At 48.6% G+C, this 21,494-nt stretch overlaps 1 protein-coding gene across 2 annotated transcripts; it reads left to right on the top strand.

Annotated features, from left to right (window-relative positions):
• Window positions 1-8,607: 8,607 nt before the first annotated feature.
• On the top strand, window positions 8,608-13,173 carry MARVELD1 (MARVEL domain containing 1). 2 transcript variants are annotated; one of them, XM_060101133.1, is made up of 2 exons: window positions 8,608-10,813; window positions 12,591-13,173. In XM_060101133.1, the coding sequence occupies exon 1, from the start codon at window positions 8,759-8,761 to the stop codon at window positions 9,278-9,280; it is 522 nt and encodes a 173-aa protein (XP_059957116.1). In that variant the 5' UTR covers window positions 8,608-8,758; the 3' UTR covers window positions 9,281-10,813; window positions 12,591-13,173. The 2 variants fall into 2 exon arrangements, with proteins under 2 accessions (XP_059957116.1, XP_059957110.1); XM_060101127.1 differs by having other exon boundaries at window positions 8,608-10,818.
• The last annotated feature ends 8,321 nt before the right edge of the window (window positions 13,174-21,494 follow it).

The following is a 21,494-nucleotide window of genomic DNA, read 5'->3' as shown; positions in this document are numbered from 1 at the left end:
GGTCAGATGTGACTAAGGCTGGGTAGAGAATATCTGGTGTCTCCAGACATCTTTGCAGGCATGTGACCATTGTGTGCTTACCACACAATGGAACCATTTCTATTGCTACAGCTTTGTGATTCAATATTTCTGATGAGAAGATGAGGCACTTCCGTGAGGCCATGCAGGAGTGGGGGATCTGGGATCCACTCCCCAACAGGGCCCTGTTTAGTGAAGGCCTACCCTGGGGAATGGAGCCCTGGGCTAATTCAGGCCAAGACCTGGCTTTACCAGGGATCAGATCAAGGTGAGGCAAGTGGAACACTCCTTGGGTGCAATATTTGAGGGGGCAACAAAAAACTCCATAATTAGGATAAATATTTTAATGTAATATCTTTAAAAATCAAAATAATGCAAAATATCCATGATGAACAAAGTATTGACATTTAACATAAAGACAGGCTGTTGTTTGCTTTATGACACTATCATTTTGCAATGGGAACAGTCATTTCCAATCATCCTGCGGTTCCCAGGAAGGCCGCCATTGTGTCTCCTGCCAATTGGCTTTGTGAGTGTTGACAATATTGTGCGAACAGATTGGGCAACACAGGGCTTTATATGTGGCTGTGTGGTTTTTTTTTTTTTTTTGCGGTACGCAGGCCTCTCACTGCTGTGGCCTCTCCCGTTGCGGAGCACAGGCTCCGGACGCACAGGTTAAGTGGCCACGGCTCACGGGGCCAGCCGCTCCGCGGCACGCGGGATCCTCCCGGACCGGGGCACGAGCCCGCGTCCCCTGCATCGGCAGGCGGACTCCCAACCACTGCGCCACCAGGGAAGCCCCGGTTGTGTTTTTTGATCGTAGAGCTTTTATCCACTTTTTCCATTTGGTTCAAAATATGGAAGGATGTTTTGATAAGTGCATATAGGGGCGCACATTTTTCCTTTCACCCTAGGTTCCAATATGGCTCAGCAAGGTGCTAGTTTTTAGGGGAGTAGAGTCTAGGAAAGAGGTTCTAGCTGTTTAACCTTAGGCAAATAACTTAACCTCTCTGCTTCTCTATTTTCTCATCTATAAAATGGGAATAATCATACCCACCTCTGAGCATTGCTGTGAGGATGAAGTAAGGTGCTATAGGCACAGTGCGTAATATAAACCTTGCTACAGACACTAAAGCAGCATTCGACTCCTTCCCTCTGTATGCTGCAGGAATTGTTCAAGCAGCTGGACAGTCACAAATGGTCCCCCAGTGGGACTGAGACTTGTTCCCATGGGTTTGTTGTTGCTGAATGTTCTGTTCTGGGGAGAACAGAGAGAACTTCCACACTCACCTGACAAGCAACAGTGGGACTCTTGAGTCAACTCCGTTTTTCTTGATAAATGACCTGATCATTCTAAACTTTTAAAAAAGCACCCTTCTGCTTAGGACGTTACAAAAAGCAACTTACAACAACCCTCTTCTGTGAACTTACAAACTGAACAGGCTGAAAACAACAAAGTCCTAAAGGCAAATGGTGCATTATAGAAACATTAAAAAAAAAAATACACTGTTCAGGGGCTTCTCTGGTGGCGCAGTGGTTAAGAATCCACCTGCCAATGCAGAGGACACGGGTTCGAGCCCTTGTCCGGGAAGATCACACATGCCGCCGAGCAACTAAGCCCGTGCACCACAACTACTGAGCCTGCACTCTAGAGCCCACGAGCCACAACTACCGAGCCTGCGTGCCACAATTACTGAGCCTGCGCTCTAGAGCCCGTGCTCTGCAACAAGAGAAGCCACCGCAATGAGAAGCCCGCACACCACAGGGAAGAGTAGCCCCCGCGCACAGTAGCAAAGACCCAACGCAGTCAAAAACAAATAAATAAATTTATAAAAAATAAATAAGTAAAATAAAAAATAAAAATACACCGTTCATGTAGATTAGAATTCAAGGTCAGTATTGTATTAGTCTGTTTGGGCTGCCAAAACAAAGTACCACAGTCTGGGTGGCTTAACAACAGAAATTTATTTTCTATAGTTCTGGAGGCTGGGAAGTCCAAGATCAAGGTTCTGGCTGACTCGGTTTCTGGTGAGAGCTCTCTTCCTGGCTTGCAGACAGTGCCTGCTCACTGTGTCCTCACCTGGTGGAGACAGAGAGAGAGAAAGAGACCTCTCTTGTTTCTCTTCTTATAAGGACTCTAATCTTATCAGATCAGGCTCCAGTCTTATGGACACTCTCATTTAACCTTAATGACTTCCTTTCTCCAAACGCAGTCACATCGGAGGTTAGAGCTTCAACATATGAATTTTGGGGGACACAATTCAGTCCGTAGTAAGTATGAACTCATGGTTTAAAAAATACAGAAAAAAAAAAGTACAGATAAGTATGGGCTTCCCTGGTGGCGCAGTGGTTGAGAGTCCGCCCGCCGTTGCAGGGGACACGGGTTCGTGCCCCAGTCCGGAAGGATCCCACATGCCGCGGAGCGGCTGGGCCCGTGAGCCATGGCCGCTGAGCCTGCGCGTCCGGAGCCTGTGCTCCGCAGCGGGAGAGGCCACAACAGTGAGAGGCCCGCGTACCGCAAAAAAAAAAAGTGGAAGTGGCCCAACAGGAGTCACACCTGCAGAACACTCCCCGTGGGCCAGGCGCACTACTCGTCTCATTTACTCTTCCCCAACAGCCCTGTGAGGTCGGAGCTGTTAAACCACCTCTGCTTGAAAATGAAGAAACGGAGGTACAGGGAGGTTATGTGACTTATCCAGTTTCAAGCAACTAGTGGAAAATGGAATTCAGATATTTGATTTCTAGATCCAGGCTTTTACCTACTATGTAAATCTGGACTTCAGTCTTGGTCTGGGAGGTGGCAGGACCTCAGAAGACTGCCCCTGAATGGCGGCAAAGAGAATGGTCCCAATCTGGTGGCAATGGTCAGAGGTCAGGGCCAGGCAAGAGGCCCCGAGAGTGGGGTGGTTGTCACAGGCCCCCAGTTCTGCACTTGAGGAGCCTGTGTACGTTGTTTCCATTTCTCTCCCAGCTATGCAAGGAGGCCCTAGGAAAGGGCCCCCATCTCTCCAGTCCACCCACAGCAGGAGCTTTAAAGCAAGAGGAGTAGACACCAAGGGCTGGCCTGGGCACTGGGTCCCCATCAGATGATGTTCTGTGCTGAGTGTCCAACCTGTATCACCTCCTTAGCCCTCAAAACCTTGTGAAACAGGTCGTTTATTAGCTCCACTTGACAGTTGAAGAAAATGAGATTCAGACACATTAAGCTAGGAACTAAATTTAGATTTCCAGACCATTAGAAATGCTACAGCTGCCTTAAAGTCCCTGAATCCACTTTAACTGTGAACTTTCCCCAGTCTCACAGAAGACTCTTTACAAGACCTCACCCACTCAAACCACACAGCAAAAAAAGCAAATGTGGTCTCCCCTCCACTACTATTTGGGTCTCCAACCTCCCATTATCACTGGGGCCTCTTAAGGATGTGGTGAATCATGGAGATTTTCCCCGACTCTGGTTCTTTCTCTGCTGCCATGGCCTGCTTAGTTAGCTTAGTTGCTCATGGCCTCCTGCAAAGACCTAGGCACTCCTTGGGAGCTGGATTAACAAGTTCAAAGCCCCCTAGTGTCCCGCCTAGCTCCATTCATAGGGGACTCCACCCACTACTCAGGTAGCCCTTGTTCCCACAGTCTGGTGGGAGCCACACTGGGAACAAGCCTGGAGGCCCACGGGTGAGAGTGCGTGTCCTGGCCTGGCTCACAGAGCTCCTGTAGAGCCCCCTGCCCTGCAGCTGCGGGGAACAGGAGTCTGGGTGCCATCCCAATGGTGTCACAAAGTGAACACTGACTGGATTCTGAGTCAGGACACCTAAGTTCTAAACTTGGCACTCACATCATCAACCAGCTGTGTGACCTAAGGCAAGTCACATACCCTCTCTGGGCCTCTTCCATAAAATGAGAAGCGCCAAGCAAATACTCGTTAAGGACTCTTCCAGCATGCTTTTGTAGCATAATTCCAGGTACATAGTAGGTGTTCAGGAAATGTTTTCTAGTAATTTAACTATAAGATTCAAGGCAAGATTCTCCAGGTCCCCGCACCCATCTATTTTCTTACTGTGCATTTTGCCTTTGCTGTTAGCTGATTTGGGTCAAGTGCCAGCTCAGGGCTTGGGACATAAAAGGTGTTAAACCACTGTGACTTGAGTCTATATATGCAGTATGTTTACAGTGGCCCAGAGACTGAGAACAGAATAGACTCTGACTGTGAACAGGAAGAGCTGATCGTGGGACCTCAGGGTGGGCTACACCTTCCTCCTTATTACAGGTTGCCTCCCGCTCTGGGCATATCGAATGTCATTGCATTGGGGCTCACAGTATCCATCTAGTGTCACTACTTGTTCCCTAAACAATCTAGCCCCGTTTTTGCTCACACTGTTCCCTCTGCCTAGAACACCTGTCAGGGCTGGGATTTACCCCATTTTTAAGCTAAAAAGCTAGCCTGCTGTCATTTCATGAATGCTGGCAGAAGACACAGGATTCCTGAGTCAGAGACAAAGGATTGACCGCTGTTGGCACAGCAAGTAGCATTAGCACCATTGTTACACATCTTTCCCTTGTTCTCAAGTTTCACGGGGGCACCACAGGGGGACTCAGGTGGATGTTACACATGCAGTGGGTTTGCGTCACAGCTGCGGAGCACTGAGCTTGGAAAACCCACCACAGTCCCCTCCTACCTCACCACTTTTATCGTAAGCAATAAGTGAGTCTGCTCTGTGTCTGGGAGAAGATGTTCCCTCATCTCTCAAAGTTGCTGGCTGCAAACACAACACTGAGAAATGGCTGCGGAAGGAGCTGTCATGGCCTTGCATTCTTGGCATGCTCAGTGATAACGTCCAGGGATGCTCAGGACCTGGCTGATGGGAGACTGCCTCATCCAAGACACCTATCCCCCACCTCTGCTTGTCAAAACTCTATCCATCCTCAAATGGCACTTCGTTTTTGAATCTTTCCTCAGCCCTCCCATCACAATACTCTTTCCCTTTTGTATTTTCCTTATAATTCTCATCCATGCCTCTTTTTTGTGTCCATTTGTGTCCACATCTGTCCCTCCCCTACCAGCAAAGTGCAAACACTTTGAGGGCAAGCATTGGTCCTCTTCATTCGTGGGTTCCACACCCAGATTGTTTGCATCCAGCAGGTGCTTAGACCATACTTGTTGAGTTGGAGGTATCAAGATCTTTGTGCATGGTTATGCTTTTGCGGAGTCTGTGGACCGTCTTTTGGAATGTCTTCAAGATTCCAGAGGCTAAAAATATCTCCTCAAAGCCGCCAAGGGCGCTTCCTTATAAGGAGTAGGATTTGCCTTGTGAAGCCAAAAGTTTGTGTCCACCAGGTGGCGCCCCACCCCAACGCTCCTGATGCCTTTTTAATAATTTATTTATTTATTCTTTATTTTATTTATTTATTTATTTTTGGCTGCGTTGGGCTTTCGTTGCTGCACGGGCTTTCTCTAGTTGCGGCAAGCGGGGGCTACCCTTTGTTGCGGTGCGCGGGCTTCTCACTGCAGTGGCTTCTCTTGCTGCGGAGCACGGGCTCTAGGCGTGCGGGCGTCAGTAGTTGTGGCGCATGGGCTCAGTAGTTGTGGTTCGTGGGCTCTAGAGTGCAGGTTCAGTAGTTGTGGTGCACAGGCTTAGTTGCTCGTGGCATGTGGGATCTTCCCGGATCAGGGCTCGAACCCGTGTCCCCTGCGTTGGCAGGCAGATTCTTAACCACTGTGCCACCAGGGAAGCCCAGATGCCTTTTTAGAAGAGGGAAGGATTCTCTTGTCTGCCTCTAAATGTTTGTTGGCTTAGGTCCCCCACTTACAGAGGCAGTTTGTGTGGCTGTCATAATTCCCTGTCATCAGTGCAACACCCAGATTCAGTGCCCAGCTGCGCATCCTAGCCCCAACCACACTCGAGACGGGCACCCTGAAGACATTGAGGATGTCTCTCCAGGGACTGCTCAGGGTTGCTGAAGGAACAGCCCTGAAATTGGGATCGGAAGACCTAGGTTTGAGTCCCCACACTGACACTTGGTAGCTGTGTTTCTTTGGGCAAGTCATGTAACCTTTCTGGGTCCCTGTGAGAGTAGCTGAGAATTAAATATGCAAAAGTACATAAAAGCATATTGAATGTGGACCTGGAGTCAGCCACACCCAGGTTTCTATTTAAATTGTCATCCATCAGCTCTGTGAGCATGGTCCACTTCCTTACCCCTCTAAGCCTTGGTTTCCCCATCAGTGAATCAGAGTTAATACCAGTTATTTTAAAGAGTTGGTATAAGGATTAGGTAGAACAATAAAGTGCTCACTTTATATAAAGTGTATAGTAAGCATTCAATTCATAATAATCACATATATATTATGTATCCCTAGCCCCTCAAATGGTGCCTAGCACTTACTAGGTGCTTAATATCTATTTGCTGAATGAAAAGATTTCACAGATGAGGAAACTGAGGTACAGACCCGCCTAGGTCCCAGCACCAGGGAGTGGCGAAGCAGTGAGAAGTAGCCAGGCAGTCTGCCTCCAGGGTTTACACCCTGAGCCTTTATGCCATGCTGTCTTACCAAAAAATGCGGGTGGTATACACCACCATTTGTTCACTTAAAATATGCATTCAGGTACCCGTAGGTGGGGCTGAGTTGGCAGTGGGAGGCATTAGCTCCCTGAGAAGCCACGTAGTTTTTCTCCCTCAAGGGGAGCCAGGGGCCAGCTGCCTCATCCCATGACCAAGAGACGAGAAATGGGCTCTGTAGGGTAGGATAAGCTGGGGGTCCGACGCATGCACAGTCCCCAGGACAAGAGGGGTCCTCTCACTTCCACGGCTTTCCTGCAGCCACCCAGTCTTCCATTCCACAGACATTTACTGAGTGTCTTACGTGCCAGGCACAGGAAAAGATGGATAAGACTTGATAACCAATGGTTATGATGTAGCTGACTCAACTACTACAGAGGGAACCTCCAAGGGGGGCCTAGAAGAGCCAGCAATCAACAGCCTGGGAGGCTAAACCAAGGGGAGGAACATTTAAACTGGGCATTGAAGTATAAGTAGGAATTTGCCAGACAAATGGGGTCTGGGAATGAAGGGCATTCTGAGCCTATTTGGGAACCTTAAGAGGTTTGGTGGGGTTGGCATGCTGGGTGCAAGCATGGGTAAGAAAAGGAAGTGGAGGGCTTCCCTGGTGGTGCAGTGGTTGAGAATCTGCCTGCTAATGCAGGGGACACGGGTTCGAGCCCTGGTCTGGGAGGATTCCATATGCCGTGGAGCAACTAGGCCCGTGAGCCACAACTACTGAGCCTGCGCGTCTGGAGCCTGTGCTCCGCAACAAGAGAGGCCGTGATAGTGAGAGGCCCGCGCACCGCAGTGAAGAGTGGCCCCCGCTTGCCACAACTGGAGAAAGCCCTCGCACAGAAACGAAGACCCAACACAGCAAAAATAAATTAATTAATAAACTCCTACCCCCAACATCTTCTTAAAAAAAAAAAAAAGAAAGAAAAGGAGGTGGAAAACCAGGAAATTGGAAGTCAGTTGGGGCCAGATTGTGAAACATCCCCAGAGAAGAGATAGAACCCTATTCTGTGGTCAGTAGGGGAAGCAGTGTATATACAACCAGGTCTGTGTTTTAGAAAGATGCCACAGTGCACAAAGGTTGGATCAGAAGGGGAGGGAAGAGAGACCAGCAGCAGTTACCAGTTTCATGGTCTTAACCTTTCTAGGCTCCGTTTTTCTCCTCCGCAAGATGAGGAAAATAATTGTATGTATCTCGGGGGTTCTTTGAGGCTTAAATGAGAATTCCTGCAAAGCACAGTAATAGCAATAACGTAAAGCATTGTAGGGCTTTGCTGTCTCTTAGAGCTGGGTTTGTGTCCTGGTCATGCTGGGAAGCCTATTTTTAATATGCTCGATGGCAAAGAAGGTTGGAAAAAAGAGACTGGACTAATAGGACTTTGCTTTGTGGCACGCGAGGGGCAGTGGGGCCTGGAGCAGGTGATGGTCCCTTTCACTGACATGAGAACTCGGATGGCTGAGACAAAGTCTGAGCCCAGCTTTGGACAGAATAAGTTTGGGGTGGGCACTGGCAGGATATGATATTCGGATGTCCAGGTGAGAAGAGATGGCAGCTTAAGCCTGGCACTGCTCTCCTCCAGAGCCAAGGAAGGGCCGGGAGGCCCTAGTGAACTATTAGGACAGGAGGGAGGAGAAAGAAAAAGGCCCAGCCTAAGACTGAGGGGACGCTCCACCTCCAGAAGACGGCTCTCAGCTTCGAGGCTGGACCGGAGCCAGGGAGCCAGGGCAGGCAGGGTGGGCAGTTGTGGTAAACTCGGCCCAGTCAGACGGAGCGGAAGACCCGCGGCCAGCTGGGGTGCCCTCCGCCCTGCCCCGAGGAGGAAGGAATCCGAGCTGGGAGTTTGGCGCCAACGGGAAGGGGGTCACCAGGATGGTGGGCGAGGCCCAAAGAGAGAAGGCAGGAAGCCTGGAGGAGCAAGTGGGGGTGGAGAGGGAGGAGGGGAAGGGAGAGGGCGGGCAGGAGGGGTGGAGAGAGAGGGAAACGGAGAAAGAGAGGAGGGCTGCGGGGAGGAGAGAGGGGAGGAGAGAGGGGAGGTAGAGTGGGGAGAAGGGGAGAGGAAGAGAGGAGGACTCGGAGGGGAGCGAGGAGGCCGCGGCGGGCTCAGGGGCACGTCGGCCGGGCCACCCCCGCGAGCCAGACGTCGCCATTCCGCTGCTCGGGGCGCCGCCGCCGCCGCCACCGCGCCCGGGGGCCATGCTCCCGCCGCCCCCGCGCCAGCCGCCGCCCCAGGCGCGGGCGGCCCGCGGCGCGGTGAGCCTGCAGCGGGCCTTTCTGCGCGGCCCGCTGGGCGTGCTGCGGCTGCTGCAGCTGCTGGCCGGCGCCGCCTTCTGGATCACCATCGCCACAAGCAGGTACCAGGGCCCGGTGCACTTCGCGCTCTTCGTGTCCGTGCTCTTCTGGCTGCTGACCCTGGGCCTCTACTTCCTCACGCTGCTGGGCAAGCACGAGCTGGTGCCCGTGCTGGGCTCGCGCTGGCTGGTGGTCAACGTGGCGCACGACCTGCTGGCGGCCGCGCTCTACGGCGCCGCGATGGGCATCATGATCAGCCAGACGCAGAGCCACAGCTACTGCAACCTCAAGGATTACCAGATGTCCTGCGCCTACCACGCCTTCCTGGCGGCCGCCGTCTGCGGCGGCCTCTGCCTCGGCCTCTACCTGCTCTCAGCGCTCTACGGCTGCTGCCGCCACTACCAGGGCGAGCAGGAGGTGGCGTGAGGTCGCTGCGCCGCGGGGCGGGGGACCCGTCCTTCCTGCCGCCGCCGCCCCGCGCCCGTGCGCCCCGGCTCCCTCCCCTCGCCCTGCGTTCCCGCCGCCGCCCGCGCCCCGGCGCCCGGATCACAGTTCCCGTCCGACGGCTTCGCCGCAGGCCAGAGTCCGGACAGCTGCGCCGTCTCCTGGGACCAGGGCAGAGCCGCATCCGAGGGGCGGACGCACTCTTTCAGTCGGGCCGCCCCGAGGCGAAGCCTCGCGTTTCCTCTTCCCCTTCCCGGCCGAGAGCGAGACGTGGACAGGCGCCGCGTAGATCCGGGGGAGGCTCCCAAATTGGAACCAGTCTACTGGCGGCGCCACTGCCCCCTCCCTCCCGCTCCGCGTTCGGAAGAGCACCCCCTTGCCCTGGCCCCTCTTCCAGCCCCGAGTGCTGAAAACGGCAGGCATGACGCCGCGGGCGGAGCTGGGGACGGGCCTCCACTGGTCCTGGGATGAGCGACGGGTGTGGTTTTAGTTTGGGATTGTGCGGGCATCCTGCGCAGTCCTTCCGGGCCATCCCTCGGTGCTTTGATGTCTTGAGCTGGGGCCCATCTGCAAAGGTGAGGATGGATAGGGGGCTGTACCCTTGCACCTTTGGAGTCTTCTTTCTCCTCCTCCTGTTCCGCCTTTGTCCTCGCGGTTCGCGGAGGCCAGTTCCTAACGCCCACTAGCTTCCCTGGCCTCGCCTTCCCAGCCTTCCTCTCACAGGTTTCTGTTCCGTCCCCACCTCCCAATATCTTTTTTGCATTAGGGATACCATACCAGCGTCAAGGAATGTTAGGCGAACCCCACCCCCTTCTTTTTGCAGATGGAGACTCAGAGCTTGCTCTTGCGAAGAGCCAGAAAAAGATTAGAACCTGGTCTTTGGACTCCCAGTCTAGCGTTGTTTAAAGCATTGGTTGTTCCCAGGAATCCGGACTCTGGAGCTACCTTCTAATAGAGGGTTTCAAGGCCCAAAGGGTTTGTCTAAGGTGCTTTCTCCCCTTCTTGAAGATTCACAATGCTCATTAGCATATGAAAGGCTCTGAGAAGTCCTGCTCTAAAAGAAGCCCAAGTAACTTAGTTTACAGTGTTAACTGCCTCTGGACCTGGACCAGTTTTTTCCACCTAAGGTTCCAAGCATCCGTGTGTCGTCCTGGCTCTCATTTATCACCAAGGGTCCCGACCCATTGGCTGGGGTCTGTTTGAAGACAAGGGGCACTCCTTCTCTTTCCCAGGGAATTTCTATAGCAGAGGGAGGCCCCGCACCCCCTCCATTAAAGAGAAGATAGCCGGCCCTGCCAGACCAGCGAGAGCCTGGGGAAACTGTGGATTGAACATTCCTTTACATTGTTTGGGGAAATGAAGCCAAGGTTGTCCAGATGGTTTCCTGGTTTCCCAGTCAAAAGGAACATCACCTGTAAGAGATGCTGGCATTGACCATAAGCAACTGGCAGGGGTGGGTCACACCAAACAGAGAAGAAAACTCGGGATCTGGGATGAACAGCTGGCCCAGCCTCGGTAAGGTAAGATGCCTCTTGGCTTTCTGGCGAGGTCATAGGCCTTTGAATAAAAAAAACCCCAGAGCCCGCTCCTTTTCTAAAAGTTAAAGGGTTTGGGCTTCCCTGGTGGCGCAGTGGTTGGGAGTCTGCCTGCCGATGCAGGGGACACAGGTTCGTGCCCTGGTCCGGGAGGATCCCACGTGCCGCGGAGCAGCTGGGCCCGTGAGCCATGGCCGCTGAGCCTGCGCGTCCGGAGCCTGTGCTCCGCAGCGGGAGAGGCCAGAACAGTGAGAGGCCCGCGTACCGCAAAAAAAAAAAAAAAAAAAAAAAATGTTAAACGTTTTTATTCAGGAGCAAATTGAAGGGGTGACAGTAATAAACACAGTGTCCAAAGGGTTATGACAACAATTCAACCTTTTTGCTAAATCCTTCAAAGGTCTGCTCTTTGGAAAAGTTCAATCCTCTCTGGATTAGAAACTAGAATAGGGGAGACCAGAATGCGTTTTTGTGAGCGTGTTTGTAGAGTTTAGGAAGAAAACTCTTAGGTTTCTCTGTTGTAGTGGTGAAGATCTGGGTGGGGACGTGGAGCGCTTTTGTGAGTTTTACACAGTCACCATCTTTACATCTTTGTGCCCGGCGCTGCTCAAAGCACTTACGTATTCATTTCATTCTCTCAACAACCCTATTGAGCTGGGTTCTAGTATTATTTCCATATTCCGTATGAGGAAAATGAGTCACAGAGAGGTTAAGTGACTTACCTAGAGTCTCCCAGCTGGTGAGTGGTGAGTGGTGGAGCTCGGATTTGAACTCTGGCGGTCTGACCCCTTCAGAACCAGGCTGTGCTATATACAGTAGGGGGTCAGTACATGTTAGATACTGTTAACATGGTTATCTATCTATCTTTATTTATTTATTTTAATATTTTTGGCCTCACCACGTGGCTTGTGGGATCTTAGTTCCCAGACCAGGGATCGAACCCGCACCCTCGGCAGTGAAAGTGCGGAGTCCTAACCAGTGGACAGCCAGGGAATCCCCAAGGTTATCTTTGGAAAAAAAATTTTTTTAATTGTGGTCAAATATTCATAACATACAATTGACCATCGAAACTGTCTTTAAAGCATACAGTTCAATGGCATTAAACACATTCACATTGCTGTGCAGCGATCAGCACCATCCATCTCCAGAACTTTTTCATCTTGCAAACCTGAAACTCTGTATCCATTAAAATTGTGGTTATTTGTGTTATTGTTGTTGCTATTGTTTTCTGTCCTCCGGGAAATCCCAGAACACTGAGCCCTTCAGCATCTCAGTTAGGCTGGGGTCCTGCTGCCATGCTCCAGGCAGGGTACCTGTTTCCTCAGCGCCCACCGCTGGTGCCAGCCAGAACCTGGGGGTGGCCTTTGCTGGGATACTGGGGGTGTCTTGGAAGCCCAGCAACTTTGGTTCTTCTGTTGCAGGTTTCCATGTCGCTGAGGCCATGGAGACTCCCAGAGCCAGTCATTCTGACCTTTCCCAGGGCCCACTTCCCTGGGCCAGCAGAGGGTTTCAGTGTTTTCACTGGCCATATAAGGAGGTGGGGAGAGGGAATAATCTTTGCCCAGCAGCTGCCTTTCCACGTCATTCAGTGGAAGAGCCAAGATGGTGAAGGTTCATTTTGCCTTGACATAGAGAAATTCCTATTCTGCTTGCGTTATGACTTGGGCACAAGCTTCCAGATACCTGGAACTGAGCCGTGCACCCCTGAACCCTAAACAACAGCTTTTGAGCTCTAGCATGTGTTCTTTTCTCTTTTTTAGATCATCACATAAGCTGCATCCTCAGCTCAGAGCCAGCCCTTTGAGGACCTCTTCTTAGCCCCAGCCCATAGTGCTTTGTCTGTGGTTAGCTGACCTTACTCAGGAACAGACGTCTCCTTGGCCTTCATGGTACCTATACAGCCACATGTGCCTGAAACATTCCAGAGCTCATTGGCTCGTCTAGATGTGCCTTCCCACTTGGCCTCCTGCGGCTTCTCCAGATGTGAGAAAGACATGAAGACAGCTCCCACACCCATCCTCTCCTTCTCCTCGGGGCCCTGTGCCATGGGAATGGCTACCTGAGCTGGCCAGGAACTTTTGGATACTGGAGGCAGTCTCCTTGGCCTCCCTCTTTGGACTCCAGGACTCGATCCAACCTGACACTGCTGTGGGCTGCCCCCAGCCCAAAAGTCTGGGACCACTTGTGGGCCCAGGAGAGGATTTCTTCAGTATTCTACAAAGGCCAAAGAGAGGGTATGCGTGGGAGGGTGAGGGAGGGTAGGGAGAGGGGACCGATGTGCCTCATTCAGTAGTTTAGTGGTGATTACTAATATGCTTTTCTGAATAAAGTTTGTTTGTCTGATCTGGGTGTATGTGTCTTCTCTCCTGCCCCCTGCAGTAACACTCTGTGTCAGGTCCCCTAGCCTCCCTCCATCTTCTCATTTTGCCACACTTGTCTGCCTCCCTGGCTTCCCCTTCTTTCTGGGAGGGAAAGAAAAATGAAGTCATAGATTTCCAGTACAGTTAGGGCAGGACACAGGCATCAGGAAGAAAACTGCCTGTGTCTGTCCCTGGCTGAGGCTGAAGGGAATTCCAGAAGCTCCCACCCCTGCTCTCAATGGGCCCTCTGTTTGGGAAGTTCCACTGCCTGATAGGCAGCACAGAATGACTATGGTCACGGAGCCAGAGGGTCCTGTTCTGGTCCAAGCCCATCATATTACAGAAGGGGAAATGAACCCCAGGGTGGAGTGGCAACTTGCTTAATGTCACAGAGCTGGCTGGGGCCAGCATGGGGTCTCCTGGAGCCCAGGCTCTTTCCTGCAGATCATTGTTCTGGTGTTGCCTTCTAGACACACCCAATCTGGTCCCCCCTCTCTGCCTTCCAGCCTCAGCCTGCTGACTGAGCTACCCTGGAAAGGGCTGGAGGGCAGTTAACAGGCTTCTTGTCGGCTCCTCCCTCCTGTGACCTGGGCCTGAAGTCCACAGCCAGGACATAGAGTTCTACTGGCAGATCTCAAAACACACCTGGAACAGCTCCAGGCAGGGATCTGATGCTGTGTGTGCTCCACACCCACTCTCTTCAAAGCACCCTCCTCAAAATACAGCACAAATTCTCTCTCTCTCTCATCCTCCTCTTCATGGTTTGCATTTCCAGGGTGGAGGAGAATACCACCAGCTTTCCAAGATCCTCCCTTTCTCCCCTCTTCCCTTTGTGTCAATTAGTGAATATCCCACAAAATAAAAAGTGGCCTTTATGCAAAGGCTGGTAAGCCACCTGCTCTACTTTAGCTCGGTGGAATATTTGCAATTGAAAATGTGCTTTTACTTGCATTACCTTATTTGATCTTGTCACCAGTCTTAGAGGTTGGCATTGTCACCCCCATTCAGTAGAAGAAATAGAGCCCCAGAGAGGAGAAGGCCTTATCCATGGTCACATAGCTGGCAAGTGGCAGGACTGGGCCTGGAAAGTAGATGTTCTCTTACTATCCTCAGCAGCCAGTTGCTAAGCCCTGTGGACCTCTGGGCAGGCTCTGAGGTAGAGGTGGAGTTTGGTTTTCCCTCCTAGAGACCAGGTGTTCAGGAATGGTCTAATCTGACATTTCCTGTTTAATGCTGGGGGCACTTTGAAATAAGACACTGCTCCTCGGGGACATAACTGAGCCCATTTGGGTCTGGGGAATCCGAGGGATTTGTTCATTTCTATCTATTACTTTTCCTGCTTTTCTAGGGATGGGAGTGGGATGGTCAATGGTGAGGAAGGAGAATTAAGAATTCCTTTTCAGGCATAAAAAGGAAAGGGCAGGGATATGGGAGAAAGGTCTCGTTAGCACTATTTATATTTTTATTGTTTTTGTTTGTTACAATTGTTATTTGTAGAATAAAATAGCAATATATACCCATTAAATTTTTTTACCTGTACAGAAGTGTACAAATTAAAAAGAGAAGTCATTCGATCATCCTAACCTCACACCTGAGCAATAAGCCATTGTTCACTATTAAGCCTTCTTCCTTAATTTTTATAACTAATGAAATATCTGGATGCTCACCCACATACACACATATATATTCAGACTCTTCTACAACTTGCTTTTAAAATTTAGCAATAATATAGTTCTAAACACTTTCTAATGTTCTATGATATAATAATATAGCTCTAGTCCTTTTTTTTTTTTTTTTTTTTTTGCTGTAAGTGGGCCTCTCACTGTTGTGGCCTCCCCCATTGCGGAGCACAGGCTCCGGATGCACAGGCCCAGCGGCCATGGCTCACGGGCCCAGCCTCTCCGCGGCATGTGGGATCTTCCCAGACCGGGGCACGAACCCGTATCCCCTGCATCGGCAGGCGGACTCTCAACCACTGCGCCACCAGGGAAGCCCTACCTTCAGGTTTGATCAGCTCACCGTGCTGAGGTCACTCTCCCTCTGTCTGCTGGATGTAAGAAACATTTGTGAAACTGCTCCTCCACCCTGCCCTTCTCCCTCTTGAGACCCGGTGCCATAGGTATGGCCATCTGATCTGACTCTGAACATTTGGATACTGAACTCTGTCTTTTGCAATCTTGCCCTGATTCCGTGTTGGAATGACAATCTCACCAGCCATGGAATGAAGCCTCTACTGGTCTTTCTTGTGTCCACATTTGAGTTTTCTTGAAAAGATGCACAGAGGTGTTAAAAATTATTGTCACTTTCCTGAAGGTCAGGACCTCCTTCTTCCCTATGGAATTTGAGGTACATCTTTGCTCTCCTTTTTATTCCCTTTGGCAGTTCCCGGGCTGAGCCTCTGTGCTCCAAGAAGTTCTGCCTCCTTTCAGCCAGAAAGGAGTCACTGTTCTCATCTTGTTTCCTGGTGTTCCAGTCCATCTGGAGAGACGAACTGACCATGAGTTTTCAGGTGTCAGTAGTGGGACATTCACAGACTCCCCTCTTTATGTGTTTGCAAGATCTTCCATGATCGCATTCAAGTCAAAATTATTCCAGGAACACAGCGCGTTGCCAGAAACAGTTACTTGCTTGGCTTCCCTAGCTGTTTCCTATCTGGGCATTTCACAACATGTCTTTCCTCACATCCTGGTAAACTCTGTTGTATTTTTCAGCTTGTCAGCATCTTCTCCCAGCCATCCCTAGGAACTAGTGAACTTGCTGAGTTTGTTTTTCCTTTTAAGTTAAATTGGCGAACTACCTCAGTGAGCTTAACCTAGTGGGCCAGAAAGCTGAGGTGATGCGATCTGTGTGTAGTGACTGTGATAGTGATGATAAAAATGATGATATTATTGTTGATTATGGCATTAATAGTAATAAAGATTACACATGTCCCAATCTCTTGTACTCACAGCTTGCAAAGATATTTTTACATTCATTATTTCATCTCATCCTTATATGAAAAGATAAACAGCATAGATGATAACCACATTTTGTAGATGAGGCTCAGAGTGGTGAAGTGTTTGCCTATCTATCTATGTATCTATCTATCTTTCTATATTTATACATATACACACACAAAGATTTATTAGGGTATACTTCTATGTTAAACTGCACATGGCTTAAATGTACACTTTGGGGACTTCCCTGGTGGTCCAGTGGTTAAGTCTCTGTGCTCCCACTGCAGGGGGCATGGGTTTGATTCCTGGTCAGGGAACTAAGGTCCCACATGCCACAGGACACAACCAAAAAAAAAATGTATACTTTGATGAGTTTTGATGTATGTGTACACTTGTGAAGCCATCACAGTTAAGACAGTGGACATATCCATTGTGCCCCAAAGTTTTTTTGTGCCCCCTTGTAATCTCTTTTTCCCTTTTCCATCTCCCCACCCCAGGCAACTATTGATGCTTCCCATGACTATAGATTAGTTTATATAAGTGGAATGTACAGTATGTGGGATTCCCCCCCCCCCCCCCCGCCATCGGAGGGGGCAGTGTCTGGCCTCTTTTACTCAATAATTTTGAGATTCATTCATGTTGTTGTTGTACCAATAGTTCATTCATTTTTGTCTATCGCTGAGTATTATTCCATTGTATGGATATAGTATAATTTGTTTATCCATTCACCTGTTGATGGACATTTGTGTTGTTTCAAGTTTTTGGTTCCTGCAAATAAAGCTGCGGTGAGCATTCATGCATAAATATTTGTGAAGACATACACTTTCATTTCTCTTTGTTAAATATCTAGCAGTGGAGTGGCTTAGCTGTGTGGTAGGTGTATTCTTTTGCTATTTTTATTGCCTATGTTCCAGATGAAATTTGTTTATTTGTGTGTGTGCTCTTGCCTGCCATTTGTATCATGGATGGTAATTCTGGACTCAGAATAAATTGGAAAGTTTTCCATCTTGTTCTGTTCTCTGGAATAGTTTAACCATATCATTTTACTGATGGGTTTAATAAAATTGTCAACAAAATAACCTGGTCCTGATGCCTTTTAGGAAGCTGTTTTTGTTTTACTTATTTGTTTTTAGCCAAGCTGTGTGGCTTGTGGGATCTCAGTTCCCCGATGAGGGATTGAACTGGAGCCATGGAAGTGAAAGCCTGGAGTCCTAACCACTAGGCCACAAGGGAACTCCCTTTTAGGAAGTTTTTTGGTTAATTCTCTCAGTTTTGTTAATGGTAATTGGTCTATGCCGGGTTTTTTGTGGCTCACTTACTGCCTTTCCATTCGTGGCATTTTTATTCAAGTTGTCTCTCCCGTTAATTCTCTCATCTAATTCTCCAATTTAGAATGAGAATTTTTTGAGGGAAGAATTCCAGGCTATTCTTTATATTCCCATGAAAGGCACATAATAAGTAGTTATTTGGTGGAATGAATGAATATTGGTGTTTAGCTGCTGTAACAAACACACCTCAACATTTCAGTGGCTTAATATAACAAAAGTCTATTTGTTGTTCACATACAAATCTATTTCTGCCTCACATAGTTGTCTATTGTGGATATTCCAGGTCAGTGGGAGGTTTCCATGATGCGATGATTCAGGGACTTAGGCTCCTTCCACTTTGTGGCCCAGCCATCCCCTCTGCTTTGAGCTGGCATTTGGGAGAAAAGCGGGAGGAGTAGATTTCTGACATTTAAATGCCTTGGACTAGAAGTGACTCTCATCACTCACTTCTTTTGGGGAGTCACATGACCGAATAATCTATATGCAAGGAGGCTGGAAGGTGTAGTCCATGGTGGGGCAACAGCTGCCCGGCTACAACTCTATACCCTGGAAGAGGGAAAAGGACTTTTGGGTGGACAGTTAACTGCTTCTTTCCTGGGAGGCCACAGGTTTTATTGCTGAGGTTTTCATTGCCTTGCTCTTTGAGACTTTTTTTGCCCCTGTGTTTGATGAATGGTTGTTTTCATGGCTGCCAAGAGCTGTTGAGTAAGAGTATAACAGCAGACATTCATTTCCTTGCTGTGTTTGTCCAATAACTCACTGTGTCACAGCTGGAAAACTCATTACTCATGAGGGCTTCTTTCCCAGGTACAAGAACATAAAGATGTTATTTACTGAACACTTTTCAGAGCAATGGCAGTGAGTTATTAATCCAAAAATATACCCAAATATTAAGTTTAAATACGAGAGTAAACCCCAATATTAAAGAGAATCTAAAAATACATATCAGTCAAATGTTTCTTTCATTTATTCATTCATTAAAAAAATTGAAATAGTTCCTATAAGATAAAATTTCACGCAGAAATTCTCCATTTTAGAGTGTATAATTCAGTGGTTTTAGTATATTCACAAAGTTGTGCAACTATCACCACTATCCAATTCCAGAACATTTCCATTTCCCGAAAAAGAAACGCTGTACCTATTAGTCACTACCAGTTCCTTCTTCCCCCCAGTCCCTGGCAGCCACTAATCAATCTACTTTCTGTCTCTATGGACTTGCCTATTCTGGACATTTAGTGTAAATGGAATCATACAATATGTGGTCTTTTGTGTCTACATAGCATAATGTTTTCAAGGTTCATCTATGTTGTAGCATGTATCAATACTTTGTTCCTTTTTATGATAAATATTAATATTCCACTGAATGGATATATCACACTTTCTTTATCCATCGTTCCTCCATTTAAAATTTTTAAAAATTGTGGCAAAATACACATAACATAAAATTTACCATCTTAACCATTAAAAAAAAAAGTTTATTTATTTATTTATTTAGGCTGCGTTGGGTCTTCGTTGCTGCACACAGGCTTTCTCTAGTTGCGGCGAGCAGAGGCTACTCTCCATTGCGGTGCACTGGCTTCTCATTGCGGTGGCTTCTCTTGTTGTGGAGCACGGGCTCTAGGCGCGTGGGCTTTGGTAGTTGTGACTCGCGGGCTCAATAGTTGTGGCTCGCAGGCTCTAGAGCACAGGCTCAGTAGTTGTGGCACACGGGCTTCATTGCTCCACAGCATGTGGGATCTTCCTGGACCAGGGATCAAACCTGTGTCCCCTGCATTGGCAGGCAGATTCTTAACCACTGCACCACCAGGTAAGTTCCCATCTTAACCATTTTTTAAAAAAAAACCCACATTTGTTTTTATTTATTTATTTTTGGCTGTGTTGGGTCTTCGTTTCTGTGCGAGGGCTTTCTCTAGTTGTGGCAAGCGGGGGCCACTCTTCATCCCGGTGCGCGGGCCTCTCACTATCGCGGCCTCTCACTATCGCGGCCTCTCTTGTTGCGGAGCACAGGCTCCAGACGCGCAGGCTCAGTAGTTGTGGCTCACGGGCCTACTTGCTCCGTGGCATGTGGGATCTTCCCAGACCAGGGATCAAACCATGTGTCCCCTGAATTGGCAGGCAGATTCTTAACCACTGCACCACCAGGTAAGTCCCCATCTTAACCATTTTTTAAATGTACAGTTCACTGGTATTAAATATGTTCACACTGTTGGGCAACCATCTTCAGAACTCTTCTCATCTTGCAAAACTGAAAGTCTGTACTCATTAAATAATAAATCCCCATTCCTCCTCCCTCCAGCCCCTGACAACCACTATTCAATACTTTCTGTCTCTATGAATTTCACTGCTCTAGATACCTCATATAAGTGTAATCATACAGTATTTGTCTTTTTGTGACTGGCTGAGTTCTTCACTCAGCATCAACGTCCTCAAGGTTCATTCATGTTGTAGCATGTGTCAGAATTTCCTTATTTTTTAAGTAAAAATAGCCCATTGTGTATGTATACACCACATTTTGTTTATCCATTCATCCATTAATGGATACTTGGGTTGCTTCCAACTTTTGTGATTAAAACTGCTGTGAACATGGGTATACAAATATCTCTTCGAGACCCTGCTTTCAGCTCTTTTGGGTATATGCCCAGAAGTGGCATTGCTGGATATGGTGATTCTGTTTAACTTTTTTAGGAACTGCCATATTGTTTTCCATAGAGTCTGTACCATTTACGTTCCCACCAACAGCACACAAAGTTCTTGTTTCTCCACATCCTCACCAACACTTGTTATTTTCTGTTTTACTCATTTATTTTAAAATAAGCATTCATTGAGTACCTACTATGCCAGGGCTGTGCTATATACTTGGCAGAAACTGGGACTGGCAAGATGTTAAGTCACAGTCCCGCTGCTCTCAGGAATTCAGGACACAATGAGGGAAATAGTCATGTTCAAGAGAAAGATTGAAATGCAAGGTGAGGGACTTCCCTGGCGGTCCAGTGGTTAAGACTCCGAGTTTCCACTGCAGGGGGGTGTAGGTTTGACACCTGGTCGGGGAACTAAGATCCTGCATGCAGCGTGGCCAAAAAAAAAAAAAAAAAAAAGAAAAAAAAAAGAAAAAGAAAGAAAGAAAGAGAAAAGAAATGCAAGGTGATAGGTGCTTAATAGAGATGAAAGAGTTCTGTGTAAACACAGAGGAGGAAGTGAGGAATTATTTGGGGAAGTCTTTACAAAGAACCTGATATTCAAGCTGGATGTTAAAAGATGAGGTGGAAGGAAGGTTAATCTAAGCCGACAGAGCAGCACCTAGCAGCCAGCCTCCAAGATGGCCTCCAGGATGGCCCCGATAATTCTCACCTCCTGGTAGTTATGCTGTTGTATAATATTCCCATTATGCGTTGGAATGTTGACTAGTTCGGACCCGTAAAAGCAACAGGATATTGTGAAATTGACAGTGTGTGACTTTTGAGGATATGGCATAAAAGACCTTGTAGCTTCCTGCCTTGCTCCCTCTTGGATCTCCTGCTCTGGGGGAAGTCAGCCTCCATGCCGCGAGGACACTCAAGATGACTTCTGGAGAGTCCCAGGTGGAGAGGAACTGAAACCCCTTGCCAGCCTGTCAGCACAAGAGCCAGCACCAACTGCTCTGCTATGTGAGGAAGCCAATCCTCCAGCCCCATCAAGCCTTCAGATGACAGCAGCCCTGGCCAGCATCTGAGTACAACCTCACGAAAGCCCCTGGGCCAAAACCACCCACCAAGCTGCTTGCAGTTTCCTGCAAAAACCACCCAAAAGCCAAATAATACATATTTATTATTGTTTTAAGCTGCTAAGTTTTTTGTTTTTTTGCGGTTCTGATAAGCCAGGAAGTTTTGAAATAATTGTTACACAGAAAGAGATAACTAATGCAGCTAGAAGCATGAGAAGATCTGGTATATGCAAGAAATGGTGGCATGAGAGACCACCGCCAGAAACCCCAAGTTTAGAGAGGCTTCTGAACAAGTCTGCGTAAGAGTGGGTGAGAGCGCCATCTGGTGGAGAAATCTGTG

The sequence above is a fragment of the Mesoplodon densirostris genome, chromosome 1, assembly GCF_025265405.1.
Source record: "Mesoplodon densirostris isolate mMesDen1 chromosome 1, mMesDen1 primary haplotype, whole genome shotgun sequence".
Taxonomy (NCBI): domain Eukaryota; kingdom Metazoa; phylum Chordata; class Mammalia; order Artiodactyla; family Ziphiidae; genus Mesoplodon; species Mesoplodon densirostris.
Note: the sequence above shows the minus strand (reverse complement) of the source record. Positions and strands in the feature narration are given on the sequence as shown.

Excerpts from the sequence above, each read along its gene's own strand:
- MARVELD1 (XM_060101133.1), top strand. The coding sequence starts at position 8,759 with ATGCTCCCGCCGCCCCCGCGCCAGCCGCCGCCCCAGGCGCGGGCGGCC.